This window comes from Pundamilia nyererei, unplaced genomic scaffold, assembly GCF_000239375.1.
Source record: "Pundamilia nyererei isolate P.nyererei 1_Seehausen unplaced genomic scaffold, PunNye1.0 scaffold00026, whole genome shotgun sequence".
Classification (NCBI taxonomy): domain Eukaryota; kingdom Metazoa; phylum Chordata; class Actinopteri; order Cichliformes; family Cichlidae; genus Pundamilia; species Pundamilia nyererei.
Window position 1 is genome coordinate 4,268,511 of NW_005187427.1, and position 15,455 is coordinate 4,283,965.

The window sequence follows — 15,455 nt, forward strand, 5'->3', positions numbered from 1 at the left end:
GCCATTCCTGCTGGAACTAGTCCATGATTGGCTGTCTTTGCTGTGACATCATCAAAGAGTGGGCGCTGGTCACGATGTGATGGATGTGGTGATACAGCTGTGTCATCACGGTCATGGTGACACCCTGGATCAACCACATGTGTTATCAATCAGATGTAATGTCCACCATCACCGTGGGAACGTGTTCAATACGTTACACAATAAACATAACTGGTGGATTTGTTGCTTTCACTTATTGTAAACAGTAATGAGCTCACTGTTGCTTAAAAGCTAATAAACCTACAGTACGGTCAAATTTAGAAATGAGATGATGAGGATCAAAACATCAACCTTCTGTATAGTAGGTGACCTGCTCTACTACCTACAGCCTGCTCTACAGCCACCCTGGATGGGGTCCTGGATGTCATAGTGAACATGTAGCTGAGTGTAATTATCATTTTTCCTTATTCTTAAGGTTTACAGTGCTCTGCTGAGATGAGCCAGAGACACAGATAATATCTGCGCCATAAATTAAGGTGTAAAATAGTAAAAAAAAAAAAAAGGTCACATGTACAGTACAAAATGTGACCTTTAAGGCGGGAAAACTTTTAAAACCTTATTTGTGGCATAGTCAGTAACTTTTCTCAGATATCAGCAGTAGTTCCATACATGCATTTTGATATAACTGATCATTAAGATTAAAGTTGTAGCTTTCTCCTTTTTCAATGAGATAAAAGTTTGTCCTTGTTGCTGATAACTCCCCAGGGGCTTTTTAAGATGACTGCCAAGTGGAAAGACTTTCTCCTAAAAGTTCTGCTTTAGTTTGGTGATAACACCCCCAGGAGCTGCTCGAACATGGAAACCCATGTCATGAAGCTCCTAGACCACGTTATTTGTGCTGATTTTAATGCTGAAGGGGGTTTGTAGCTTATCAGCTTTTGAATCAGCAGAGCGTTAGCAGTTTTTATGCACTGGAGCTCAGCACTCAGCAGCCCCACTCTGTAACTTTACCCGGTCTGTCACTTTGTGTCTGAGTTTCTGTGGAAACTTCCCAAACTGACTTGTTGCATTGGTGGCATCCTACTACAGTACCACTCTGAAACTCAGTGAGCTCTATAGAACATGCTTGATTTTATACAGCAGTGACAATGGACCGAAAAACATCTAAAATTAAATGTAATTCAGATGTAGGATCTAAGAGGTGCAGCCCAGTACTTTTGTCCATGTAATCTACGGTAGCAACAATCTGTTCTTAACATTGCCGCCTAACTCTATCTTCGCTTTATCCCATAACCATGCTATTTCCCTACTCAAACCTATACTATATTCACCGTGCACAAATATTCATAGTCTTGTCTGAGGATGGATCGCAGCTGTAGGGGTATGACCATCAACATTTTGTCTTAACTATTTAATCATGGGTGATATAGTAGTATGATTGTTATTTGGACAAGTTTTTCAAGTCACTGCTTTAAAGAATACATTTAAATCCATTTACAACCCAAACAATGGGATATTATGCAGCTCACTGTTGTGAGTTGTGAGTCACTCTCCTGGTCCATGACGCCAATGATTCAATACTTCTCAAGAATAGGAACAGTTAATTTCAGTATATATTTTTGCACTGGTTAAACAGGCACCTCTTTAATGGTCTGCATATGCAGGCAGTTTTAAGATAGTTCAGTGTAACTCATTACCTATGGTCCATTTGTTGTTTGTTGTGTTGCACTGGGCAGATTGAAAATGTGTTTTGCATTTTTAAGGCTTAACATAAATACAGCATACATTGTGCAAAAAGTTATCGCAGTCAGGGATGGAGACGAGGAATGAAGCCAGCCCATCAGAGAAGATTTAACTCTTTTAAAAGCTTTTCTGAGCAGGCCTGTCCTGTTTCAGCTTACTATAAATGCAATAAGTGCTGCAGAAAAATCTGTGCAGGAAATGAGGTTCGCAACCTGAAGCGTGCAATACCATAAGTGATGTTAGTAGGAGCTTCTGGTAAAGGCTGAGTCAGAGAAGTGACTGACTCACTTTTTCAAGCATAATCGGACTTTCTGCTTAATTTGTGAGCAAGAGACACGCCCTGCTAACATGTAATACATAATGCTTCCAGCTTGTTTTGTTGTGTTTCACATGAAATCGAAAAGGGGGGGAATAATAAACGTAGACCACACTGAAAAATCTGCTGTGTTTGAGTTGAAGCTTTCTGCAAAATATGCTGGTAATGTGACAAAATTGCCACTTAACTAACTGGCAACACTGGATGCTAATTAAGTTTTTTCTTCTATTTCTTCTTCTTGCATATAGCAGGTGTGCATTCCTTAATCCAAAAAACTCTTTATGAGAAAAGTGATGAAAAGTGAAATATTTAAAGGGGGAGTTGAACAATCTTGCCTTATCTCGGCCTTAGTTGACATATTTTCTTTTTTTGGCTTAAGTTTGTCAGTTAAAAAAAAAAACAAATGAGCACGCCGAGCAAATAAATGTATCCATAAATACCTTTAGAACCAAATATTATCACATCTGACCCCAAAGCACTATAAAGTATTTTTTTCTTGGCCTGTTTTTTTTATTTTATTTTATTTTTTTACTCCCATCAAAACTGGTCAGGCTCATTATTGAAGCCATGGAAAATATTTTTATATAAAGCTACAATCAGAGCAACCAAAGTAATGCCATGCATTGATCAGGTGTCACACTGAAGCAACAGATGATAAAGAATTAATCAAAGCCAAACATGAAGCATCTCCCAGAGATTTTCAGTCATGGTGAGATCAAGATGAAGTTCTTCGGGAGCATGAGAAGTGAGGTTTAAGATAATAAGCGTCTGTTCACCAAGGGACATGTCACAGTTTCTTCAGGCACAGGGTAAAGGGTGAAAAACATGGCAAATGAGTTCAGATCACTTTTGAAATTAGACAATGATTGACAAAAGTCTGAGAAAAACAAGTGTACAATCCCATCTCCCCCTCACCTCTGTTCATGCATTTCTCTGAGGCTTACAGCACTGTGGAGCCAATTTACAAAAAAAAGAAAGAGATCATTCTGATGACAGAAAGCTTTTAAAGCCAGACTTTATTTGAATACAGTCTGTACTTTCTTTGTTATTAACTGTGTTATACCGTCAGTGCTCCCACTTTAGATCAAGGTTCATCGCACATGCTTGTATCTGCTTCTGTGTGTGAGTGTGTCTTTGTGCGTGTGATGCATGTGTGTGGCCGTCGCTGGGTAATTCATCATTTTGTAGCCGTGTGGTCGATCAAACTGAGACTTCATTATTGCTGCTCACCAAAGAGAGAGGGAGAGAGAGAGAGAGGGAGGGACTGCATGGGGATTTGTCTTATCTGTTAGTGCGATGCTGGATACATAAGAGAACAATATGAAAATGGTTATAATGATGGCAAGTATGTGCATGTGAGCGGGTGAGCGAGATAAGTTTGGGCGATGGAATATAGTGGGGGTGTTTCGGTTGGCGCCAGAGCCACACACATGCAGACACACACACACACACACGTGTACACACACCACAGTCTTGGCTGCTCATCCTGAGAATCGATCAGCCCATTTATCGAAGTTATAGGAGTTTGTTTCCAGGCCTAAAAAGAAGACAGACGGACAGACAAACAGACGGGGCAGTGGAGTGTGTGAGAGGATTACCAGTGGACAGCCGATTCGATAATTGTTCAGTGAACATTCAGGGGATTTTGTTGGCTACACACACACAAACACACACACACACACACACACACACAAACAAACACACAGCAATATTCAGCTGCCAGTTTGTGTCACTGTGATCTCTTCAACATCCAGCCATATGTACGTGCACGTACACTTTCTGTACACAGCGACGCACATATGGACCGTTACGCCTGAAGACACATACAGTAGGCTGTGTTTTCAACATCACGAGTGTCATTTTATTTTGAAAAGTCAGCGACTTTTCTATAGTGGTTTCCATCGTTTTTAACATTAACCTGGTTTTAATTCATAAAACCTGAAGAATAGTTATGAGAATTCCCCATCAGATCACCATTTTAAGGTTATATTTGTTCAGATAATAATCTTGCTTCTTATCTGGGGTAAAGATACATTTTGTAAAATCAAGGGCCAAATTTTGCATGTGCACATCACCCACCCACTGCTCGTCATCTGTGTGAGTGATTGCTCAGTCCTCACTCGATGTTTTACCTCAGTAAAAACTTTTCTATTAAGTTTCATTAAGTTCATTTTGAAAATTATCCTCCCTGCTAGAGTAAAAAAGATGATAAGTCTGGGTTTGCTTTAGGGTGGACCCGAGAATGCCGTGTTTCTGCCTCTTCCTCCCTCATGGTGTGACGCGACGCTCAACTCGAGGCTTCAAAAGTAAAGTCTACAAATTCACTTCAATTCAGTCTTACTTAGATAGAGCCAAATCACAACAACAGTCACCTCAATGATGGTGGTATATGTTATAAGGTAGAGACATGAACAGGTGATGCTTCAGTGTCGTAATGGAAGTGAATTGGTGCAGTTCACACATTTCTTTTCTTGGTAAACGGTTATTTGGGAAGCATATTTTCCTTTTGTTGGATCATTCGTCACAGACACGTCTCTCTCTTTTCCTTAAGTTCAGGTTTTGGGTGTTCATGGTTTTAATGGTTTTAAAGGTTGACCAGTATGTGTCACCCTTGTAAGAGTGGTGACTTCCTCTGGTGACTCACTCAGCTGACATTGCTATGCAACTCCTTTTGATGATGTCGTACATAACTGAGGTCATGTCATCAACATCACCATTATGAGTAATTGTGGTGATGCATGAACACACATATTTGAAACTACTCTAAATCCGTGTGTGTGTCACACATATCTTTGTTGACACCACCTCACCACCCATGAGAAGAAATAAAATCTGAGGCCTCAAGTACTAACACTATCTGGCCGCGTTTTTAGCAAGAGAAGAAACGCTCCCTAAAGGACGTGTGTATGAGTGAACACGTCAGTACCTCTGTATCTGTGTGTGACCGGACCTGATATCTCCCGTGAGCCCACATGTAAAGTATGACATCATCTCACTGCGAGGTGTGACCCTGCATGTACGGCATCCCTAATGGCGCATTAGAAGCGGATCGGGCAGCTAATGTGCCAGCATTAGGGAGGAATAAGTCATGTGTGTGCCGTGTCTGTGCCGGCCTGGCACACGCACGTTACACACACATCTGACCCCGCAGAGACTCGGCTCAGCATTTCCTGGTCCTAATGCATACAACATGTGTGTGTCTGCGTGTGTGTGTAATGTATGGTTATCGCATTAGTGCTGGTCATAACTCAGACAGTAAAAGCACCTAGACACCTCCTGTTATTCTTTCTCTTTGCCAGCAGATCTGCCTTCCCTTTAGCTCACCTCCCGCCTCGCTCTCTCTCTCTGTGAGTCTGGCAGACGAACTGTTTGTCTGCATTTTTACCCGAAACAGACAGGAATAGATTATGCTAAAGGTTACAAAAGTCTGGAGAAGCAGTTATATAAACTCAATCAAGGACTTGCATCCTTTATTCAATCCAATGTTGAGTTGGAAAAGTGACAAAACACACACACACAAAAAAAGAAATGACAAATGAGTGCTTGTCAGGTATATATTCCATAAATACCTGACAATAGATGAAATGTGGCATGATCAAGAAAGAATCAAGCAGAGATAAAAAGCTGTAAAATTGGACTTTATTGCAGCAATTAAAGTAAACAAAAGGATTCATGGTTAACAAGTAAACATTTCAGAGATGGTTTCCATCACTTGTCATAATTCATCATTATCCGCAGTAAGCCGAGACAGCAGTTGATGGGCAGAAACACAAAGGAGGTGGTTGATCCAAAAACACCCCAGTGAGTTTTGATTTGGTGATTTGCATGTCAAAAACATCCATGCAAACATCTAAACTTGGACAGGATTATGCAAATAAGTAATAAAGTCCACTCTCTGTACCTAAACTTTTACATGTAAATCACCAGATGAGCAGTTTTTAAACGGAAACCTGAAATATTTAGACACGTGCAACTTTTTAAGCAAATTTGAACTTTTTACCTAGTTTCTGAAGCGGCTGCAGGCTGTCGAGGCCCTTAGGACGTCAAAACTGGATTGTTGGGCTTTTTGACAACCCGTTAAGTCTCATTCACGTCAGCTAAACGTAGCTGGAAGTATTACTTATCTGTATTAGCCAGGAGGTAATCTGACGAACATACTTTCCTATTTACGGACAAGCACAACCTGAAAGATTAATTAGGTGATGTATGTGTGCGTCTAAATATGAACAAAGTATTCAGAGTGCATCGATTCCAGACACTTGAATCACGTAGCAGCCAAAGCCTGCAGACCTGATAATGATGATGTTACCAGAGGATCATCTTTCCTTCCCGTTTATCAGCTACTGGCCTTACTGGAACCACTCGAACAGTCAGGATCAGATTTCTGTGTGTGTGTGTGTGTGTGTGCGTGTGTGTGTGTGTGTGTGTGTGTGTGTCTCAGCTCACCAGTCTAATAATGAGAGGTTAACAGAGAGGCAGCCAGACCATAATAATGTGTAAGAGATTGAATTTAGCACCGTGGACAGGCACACTAAAACTGCTGACTGGCTCTGTGACCTCACACACGCACACACAGACACACACTGATGGAGAGGCAATATGTTCCACCAGGCACAAACTCGCAGGAGAGCACACATGCAGCCAACTGTAAGTACGTGTGTGAGCGTGTCACACGGTGCAGGTTAATACTGTGAAGCACAGAGTAATTTTCTCTCTGTCACCGGGCAGCCTCACGCTGTGGAAACGACAACACATTAACTGTTAAACAAGACACCTTAGACCCCGGGGTGGGCGCAGAGAGAAAGAGGAAGAAACCAAGAGGGCGGGCGGGTGAGGAAGCAAGGAGAAACAATAAAGAGGCTTGGCAAAAGAGCAAAACAGAGTGGAAGACGGAGGAGACGATTCCCAGCATGTGTGCAAAATGGCAAAAAGGAAGTGGAGGAGAAACACTTGAAGCTGGACCAGGAAAGCAGAAGAAGGGGAGGGTGTGGGGAGGACTGACATGAACAAGTGGGGGAGGGGAAGGCATCAAATCCTTAAATAACTGATTGCACTTTCCATCACAAGACCCAGAAAATGTGAATGAAAACTAGCTTAATCTGGCTTTATTGGTCACCTGGCCTGTTAAACAAACAGAGCAGCACGAGACCGAAACTACTCACACTGTGGTCTATTTTGAACAGAGATGCACAGCAGAAGAGCCTGCAGCACTTTAGATTGACTTCAGAGTATATTTTAAATACCTGTCACCTTAAGATGTCATTAAGATGCACAGGCACATAAAAGCACTTGACTTGACAGCAGGTAATCTGCCTTTAAAAGGACTGAGGAGCAATTTGTTTATCGTGAGTAGATGGTAAAATGGATGTGAAGTAAGGGGAAAGGGAATGCACATGTGTATCATTTAGCAACTATTATAAGTGGAAATTATGGGTGTGCCTTCATGTGTGTGAAGCTCAATTTTACTTTATGGATTCAAGGTTTTTCATACTTTCCGTCACTTAAGGAAATGTAAGTAGAAAGAAGGAGACAGTTACAGGTGATTAACTGTAATACGTGCTGCTGTCTTCAACTTTTCTCTCTCTTTGTGTCAGGAGGTCATTCTGAAGAGAGCAGCAGACCTGGTGGAAGCCCTCTATGGTTTGCCTCATAATAACCAGGTACACATGCACACACCGCATGGAAAGAGGGAAATCAGTACTTTGCCATTGTGTTTATTCTAAAGCGCTTTCTTCTTCCTGCAGGAGATCATCCTCAAACGTGCAGCAGACATCGCAGAAGCTCTTTACAGCGTTCCTCGAGGTCACACCCAGCTTTCCAGTTCAACTCACAGTGGCATGATGGGAGTCAACTCTTTCACCGGGCAGCTGTCCGTCAACGTATCCGAACCCTCACAAGCCAATCAGGGTAAGAATTTGTCATCATGCTGTTTAGCATTTGCCATTAAATACTTAACATCGCTACAGCGCAGCCTAAAAACACCATATGAGCTCATTTTATTACATATTTGCAGGGACATGTTTAAAATCGGTTTACAGGGAACTTTGTAATTTTTGGTTTTAAATCAAAGACGGGATATTTGTTTCTTTATCAGCCATCCCATAGTATTTAATCTCTATAAACATATATATTTATTATATATATTTATATACAGAATCTGAAGGCAAGACTCAAACTCTCTGGTCTCTGTTTGGAGCTACCTGACCTACTGACCAATCATGTTTAAACAGGCTTCAGCTACATCTTCTTCCTCTTTAGGCTGCTCCATATATAGAGGTCACCACAGTGGATCATCCCAAGCATCCTCCTCTGTCACACCAAACCTCTGCATGTCACTACATCCACAAACCTCCTCTGAGGTCTTCCTCTTTTCTTCCTGCCTGGCAACTCTATATTCAACATCCTATGTCCATTATATCCACTTTCCCTCCTCTGCACATGTCCAAACCATGTCAATCTTCCTCTTGGCAAGGAAAAAAAAAATCACTGTGCAAAGCAAAAGAGGGGTTTCATTTTCTGAAATTCTACCTCAGGCCCATTGCCAATTTAGTTTTGTTTATTCACTATTTTAAATTTTAATTTATAAAAAAAAGAACAATACATGGAACAGGAAGTCTGTTCTTTGGCTACACTGGAAGCCCTGGAAATCTTCAATGTCCACACACTCCATGCTTCCACTGTTCCACTTTCTGTGGAGTTCTGTTCTGCAACCAGGGAAATGCTAAATTGAAACTTCCCGTGTGTGGAGATGTGTATTATAAATTATTTTAATTAGCATCACTTCAGTCCTTTTTCCGTATTTCCAGCAGGTTTTGTGCGCAGCAGCAGTAGTGTGTCACCCCACGGTTACGTGCCCAGCTCCACACCTCAGCAGACCAGTTACACCTCAGTCACCAGCACCATGAATGGCTACGCCAACAACACCGGCATGACCAACCTGGGAGGTTCGCCCACTTTCCTCAATGGCTCTGCAGCCAACTCGCCTTATGCTAGTGAGTGGATCTGTGCACCTTTACAATGTGTTTGCACCGCTGCCATTTAATTTCAGGTCCTCCACACTGCCCACATACACCATCAGTACCTTCAGACTCACAGATGAAAGCAGCACCATGCACTCACATACAAACGCATACTGAACCGCGCACACGCAAAATGCCTGTGGACAGAAAGTGAAAGTCTCAGATGTGCTGTGTGGAGATTCCCCCATGGGGCTTTCTGTCACAGCGTCTTCAAAAACAATCACCAACTCACGGCTCATCGCTCCATTTTGTCCTCCGTCCATCTCTTCCCTCCTTCCCAGAGTGCCTTTTATCTGACAGCCACACCTCTTCTCCCTCTGTTGGTTAATTGCATCCCATTTCCATTTAGCAGAAAGGAAAGACCAAAAAAAAACAGAGAGGGAGGGAAGAGTGGAGCCACGTAGAGAGAAGCGAGATTTTTTTGTTTGAGAAGAGTAAACTGGAAGACTGGAACCATCTGGTGACACTTCCCATGAAGTTCATTTTAAGCCACATGCAATAGATGGACATCTGACAACTCTGGAACCTGATTTGTTTACAATGAAAAGCAAATTTTACCTGTATTTGCACACCATGAGCACACTTTATATCTCAAATAGGGAAGAAGGTGCTCCCATTTCATTCAAAAGAGAATCAACTATTAGTTTCTGAAGCTTTAATCATTTTTATTTTAATTTCTGTCTGCTCTCTCCTGTCTCTCCAGTTGTTCCATCCAGTCCTACTATGGCCTCCTCCACCTCTCTTCCCTCCAACTGCTCCTCCTCTTCTGGTGTCTTCTCCTTCTCTCCAGCCAACATGGTGTCAGCAGCAGTTAAACAGAAGTCCGCCTTTGCTCCGGTAGTCAGGCCCTCGTCGTCCCCTCCACCCTCCTGCACCAGTGCCAACGGCAACGGGCTTCAAGGTAATTTAGCATGTTAGTCTATCATATGGTGCTTCGAGGTAGGATTTTCCCCAGCACATGAGTTTAGGATGATTTCGTTCCTGTTTTTTCAACTAGTCTGTCACATCATCCTCTAACTCCTCTCAGATCCTTACTGCATTGTGAGCACATGCACACACTGTTTTAGGGTTAAATATTTTAGATTAATGAGTTTCTTTGGTCCAAACTGGTCCCAACATCCCCTGTGGCGTTCCTGTTTATTAGTGAAATAACAGAAGAGCTATTGACTGGATTGTAATGAAAATGGGTACAATGCTATTCCAAATAGACTCAATTCAAAGTCAGAGTCTCGAGAGTCTGCATGCTTATGGTAATAAGGTGATTCTGGGCTAAAATGACTTTCACTCATTAGTATTAATTTTCTCTTTTCTGCGCTACAGGCCTGAAACACTACAGGCAACAATATCTGTGGTGTAATGAGGCTTATCCAACTTAAAAAATGCTAAACTAATTCTCCTCTCTTAACTTTGCCACTTTTGAATAATAAAAATATCCCTTCCAAATCTTTAAGTTGAATCTGGAAAGTTCTCGTGCCTTGCCACTTAGAATAGCCCTTGTACACCGACATAAGTTTATGACTGGAAAAGGAAGGAAAATGTAAACGCGGAACTTTAATTCAGTGTTATAAAAGTGCAGTTAATGGGTCAGTGGCAGCATTTTCTGAAGCTGCAAGTGCAACAAGAAAATAATCCAATGCTGTATTTCTTTCAGTCCTAGCTCATGTCACATTGTGCTATATAGCAGCTCAGAATGAGACCAAGGCAACATTTCTCTTCTGTTTCATAGCAGACTAAACATTATCCAACACTTACAAATACAGCTGCTATTAAGAAATGCTGCAGTCTCTATAAAGGTTAAAACGCCATAAACAACCACAAAGATGACAGCCACCTTCCCCTAAATCAGACAAACGCTAAATAAATGTGTTGGATGTTAACATTTGCAGCCCTCAGAATATTTTTGGTTCCCCAAGGCCTCAGCCATACAGGCCTAGAGACTAGTTGGCAAACTGATGCCAGCTTGCCATTGCTATGGAAAGGTATGTGCTACCTAACCAGCTGGTTTAACGTTTCTGGAGGTTGCTGCCTGTTCCTAGTTGAAATCAGTCACATAGACTGATTTCATGAACTAGACGTGTCCTTGATTCAACACAGCTGACTTAAATGGCTAAATTACCTCCTCAACATGTCTTGAAGTTCTCCAGAGGCCTTGTAATGAACTAATCATTTGATTCAGGTGTGTTAACCCAGGGTGGGATCTAAAACCTGCAGGACACCGGCACTTGAGGCCTGGAGTTGCCTACCCCTGCTGTAGACGGTCTTGTCTACAAACACCGTCCAGCTACTTTCCAAACTGTAGTAAAACTGTGAAAAGTGTAACGCAAACTGGAAATGGAGATTGTTTGACTTTAAAGTAAATGTCACGTGTTTTGAACCATATTGGTTACAGGTATAACCTTTACTTTGAAGGCAAACCTTCTTTTACCATTTTGTGTTGCACTTTTTCACGTTGTACTCCCACTCGGCAAGTAGTTAGCAAGTATTTGCAGACAAACATGAAAAACTACCGACAGCAACAATAACTTTGGTGATTTGTGAGAGTCACCAACCTCCAGCAACCACTGCTAGCCATTTGAAGAATGTATCATGTCCAATATGGCAGACAAAGTGCGCATTTGTCACATCTGGAAACCTTAATACCTCTTTGGGAGCAGCGCCATGGTTGCCAACAGGCTGTCTAGGCCTGTGTAACTAAGAGTAAATTGGCAAGCAGTGACCAAAACTTTGAGAACGCCACGTTTAAACTATTTAAATAGCCTTTTTTTTTTTTACTTTAAACTATTGTATCTAAGTTTTATTTTTGTTTTGCTTAATAGTTTGGATTAAAACATTTTCAGTTCTTTTTCCTGTCTTTTCTTTTTACTTCTAACCTCCCCTCTTTATTATTCCTCTGAACTGCCACCCTTCCCTTATCATTTCTCCCTTCCTCTCTCTACCAGATCAAACATTTGTGGACTCTAGCAAGTACTCAACAGCCAGCTCTCTACAAGGCCTGGCCTTCACCTGAAGTATGTTCCTCTACTGATTCTTCCTTCAGCTCTATTAACTCATTACATTGGAACATTTACTCAACTAATTTCACTGAAGCAACCATTGCCGTGTTTCACATCTTCCACTGAACGATTGCTCAAACACTTTCCTCCTTTTTCACCCTTGTACGGCTTTTTTTTTCCCTCTCTCCCGCCTCATCGCCAACTCTTCATTCTTCTCGTGTACAGATCAAGCAATTTGTTTTGCTGGGTAACTCCTCCCTGTCTTCCTATTGGCTGGGAAGAAAGATGGGAAGTTAGATATTTACAAAGACCCCCACCCAAAAAAGACATTTGGAGTGGAAAATTTATTGCTCAACATCACTGGCTTTGTGTAGCTGTATGTGAGCATGTGTGTAGAGTGAGCATGTGCGGGGGTGTGGGAACTCAAAGCGTAGCCTCAAAGCACAGCTGAAATAAACACATCCCACTTACAGCTCAACACACACACACAAACACACTCACTTTCCTCTGTCACAGACACTGGGTGATCACACACTGGCAGCTTACTAGGGAGCGATCAACAATGACAGCTGTTCGACTCTCTTGACAGTTTTTACAGTCAGTCTACCTGCCCCATGGCGTGTGTGTGTGTATATGTGTGTGTGTGTGTGTGTGTGAGACTGAAAGGAAAAAACTGGAGGTTTTACTGAAACAATTTTGTCATGCTGGTACTAAAAAAAATTAATCCTTTTTTTCTTGATAGTTTTCACTCACTGTGAAATAAAAAACTGTTCACTTAATAATTTCTCCAGTTTGCTGTGCACATTTCATGGGAACATACCTCTGTATTCAAAGCAACAGGGGCCCACCAAGGATAATGTGCAGGGCAAAGGTTACAGTTGGGGTAATTCTCCAGGAAGTGAACATAATGTCCAAAGTAATGTCCTCTGAAGTGATGTAAACGCGGCTCTGTGTGTGCGACATGTATGTGTGTGTCACTTTTGGGCTGAGCTCTGCTTCTCACATGTTGACACCCATCCCTCGGGTTTAAAGGCAGCACATGCCATGATGCAATCTGTCAGGCACACGTACAAACGTACAGTTAAAATATGCCAACTGTTGCTGCGCATAATTAAATGTGTGTGAGCTTAAAAGATGCGTCCCCGCACCACTTTACTGATTTATTTGTCTATTGATGTTTTAAATGTCGCTTCGGTCACACAGCTGCGCAGATGGGAAAACATATTGATGTATTTAAAGGGGGGATTTTTTATGATGATGAAATATTTGGCTGTGTTTTTAACAGTTAATTTTTCCTTCTCTTTCCCTCCTTCCCCTCCTTCCTCTCCCTCTTTTCTCTTTTTTTTCTCTTTCTCCCACCCAGCAGCAATCCCGGGAATGATCGTCCCACCCATGTAAAAGTGTGTGTGCATGATTTTGTGTGTGTGTGTGTGTGAGTGAGAGAGAGAGAGTTGAACCAAGCACACTCTCACTGATCGTGGTGGAGGCTTCAGTGTGAGTCTGACTCCGGTCGGCGATGGAAGGAGTTGTCCCGATTTGAAGGAACAAACCCAACTCAGGCCCTTTCTAACACAACAAAACAACTTCGAGAGAAAAAGAAGAAGAACAAAAAACAAACTGTTTGCAAGAAAATAAGTTGTTTAGACTTTGTACACCTTGATGCTTTTTATAGGAGAACGGCCACGCCTCTTACAACTCTCCAAGGACACAGGAAGTGTATTTATTTTGGAGAGAATCCACTTCCTCCCATGAGTGTTTGTTGACTTTTTTTTTCTTTTCACGCAACAGTTTATGTGTGATAATCATCTTCTAACTGTAACCTACACGAGGTGGTTTCTATTTAAGAAGTTTTGTCTTTAATGAAGGAGTAAAATGTGAAGCATACCTGATAATGATGAAGTGATGATGAGTCAAAATGATGATGAAGTCACAGGGTCAAATCCAGCCAACACAGACAAGCCAAACCAGACACACACTCACACACGCTTTCACTTCTCTTTGCCAAATCCTTGCCACGCCAAGAGGAAAAAAGAGGAAGCTTCTTATCCGCATCTGATGCTCCAGTTTTAGCCATTTAAGAAGTTTACTTTGAGCCTCCTCTACATACATCTGTCCTGCATCTTCAGTCTTTCAGCCAACAGACTTGCTTCACTTGTAGTAGAAGATAGATTTGACAGTAGATGCATGTAAAAAGGAAACAAATGATCACAGATCCTTTCCCACACAGTAGTACATTATTTTTGTGTGCCAATAGCAGCTTCACTGCTCAGGATTTGACCCCTACCCTCAATTATCCCTGTTACAGCAACTGGTTGAGACGCATACAGCCGCAGAGACCTCTATGAGAGGGAGGACATGTCTTAAAAGACTGCTGCAATTTAGACTTTTATTTTGATGTGTGAGATTTGTTTTCTTGAGTTTTGTCATAATTGAAAAATATTTCTTTGGTTTTTTTGGTTTGCTGTGTTTGTTATTTTGTTTTTTTGTTTTTTTTATCAGCCGGCCAATCAGATTGTGCTTCTTTTTTCCCTGCCTGCTTTCTCTTGAAACTTGAGTGGGAAAAGTGCTGCGCTGCAACAAATGTCAAGTTCAAAACATTGCAACTGAGGATTAAGAACAATCGTTTTTTTCAAAAAATGTTTGTGAAAACAAATGCTGACGAGTCCTTGCAAGAAGAACAGCAACATTAGACCTTTCAGCAGCTGCGCTCAAATGAAGAAAGCTTACGTTTTTGTAGTGACTGCAGTAATACAAGTGTGATTCTAGGATAGGTCAAGAAAACATGCAATACTAACAAAGAAATGCTCTTCATTCCACCTGAACCAAGTTGTATTTGTGCTTAATCGTTACTTTAATTCAGTTTTTTATTTTTATTTATATAGCATCAAATCACAGCAGTATTCGCTTCAAGGGGCTTTAGATCGTAAAGAAACCTCAACTATAAGACAGCCCCCTATGTATAAGCACTTGGCGACAGTGGGAAGGAAAAACTCCCTTTAACAGGAAGAAACCTCCAGCCGAACCATGCTTAAGGAGTGGCAGCCGACTGCTGCAACATGTTAGTGGTGAGGGAAGGAGGAGAGGACAAAACACACAGGAGAGCAAGAAATTAACAATAACTAATGATTAAAAAGTTGTGCATGCACATATAGAGAATGAAAGGATCGCCGACATCACTAACCTGTAATTCATAGTTTTGTTACATCATTTAAAAAAAAACCTGATATATTGTGTAATCCTGATAGGGACGTCATATTGTAATTCTGATGTTTATGTTTCATTCAGATGACTCATCGGTTCAGTATTTTGCACTATTTGTGAGCTGAGGTATAAAAAAATGGCATTTTTTGCAGCGCAGAACAAATAGCCAGCAACATGTCTTAAATGCCCGCTGTGTAAAAACTA

The 15,455-nt window shown here is 41.5% G+C and overlaps 1 protein-coding gene across 5 annotated transcripts in view; it reads left to right on the plus strand.

Moving 5' to 3' along the window:
- LOC102213353 (transcription factor COE1-like) overlaps window positions 1-14,527 on the plus strand; it is an 86,028-nt gene extending 71,501 nt beyond the window's left edge. Inside the window, exons 12-17 of one of the 5 annotated variants that reach the window (XM_005727853.2) lie at window positions 7,633-7,698; window positions 7,783-7,945; window positions 8,845-9,030; window positions 9,761-9,958; window positions 11,997-12,065; window positions 13,414-14,527. In XM_005727853.2, coding sequence (XP_005727910.1) covers window positions 7,633-7,698; window positions 7,783-7,945; window positions 8,845-9,030; window positions 9,761-9,958; window positions 11,997-12,064 — 681 coding nt within the window. In that variant the 3' untranslated portion in view covers window position 12,065; window positions 13,414-14,527. The remainder of the gene's footprint in view (window positions 1-7,632; window positions 7,699-7,782; window positions 7,946-8,844; window positions 9,031-9,760; window positions 9,959-11,996; window positions 12,066-13,413) is intronic. The other 4 variants (XM_005727854.2, XM_005727855.2, XM_005727856.2 and 1 more) reach the window with 4 other exon arrangements.
- The last annotated feature ends 928 nt before the right edge of the window (window positions 14,528-15,455 follow it).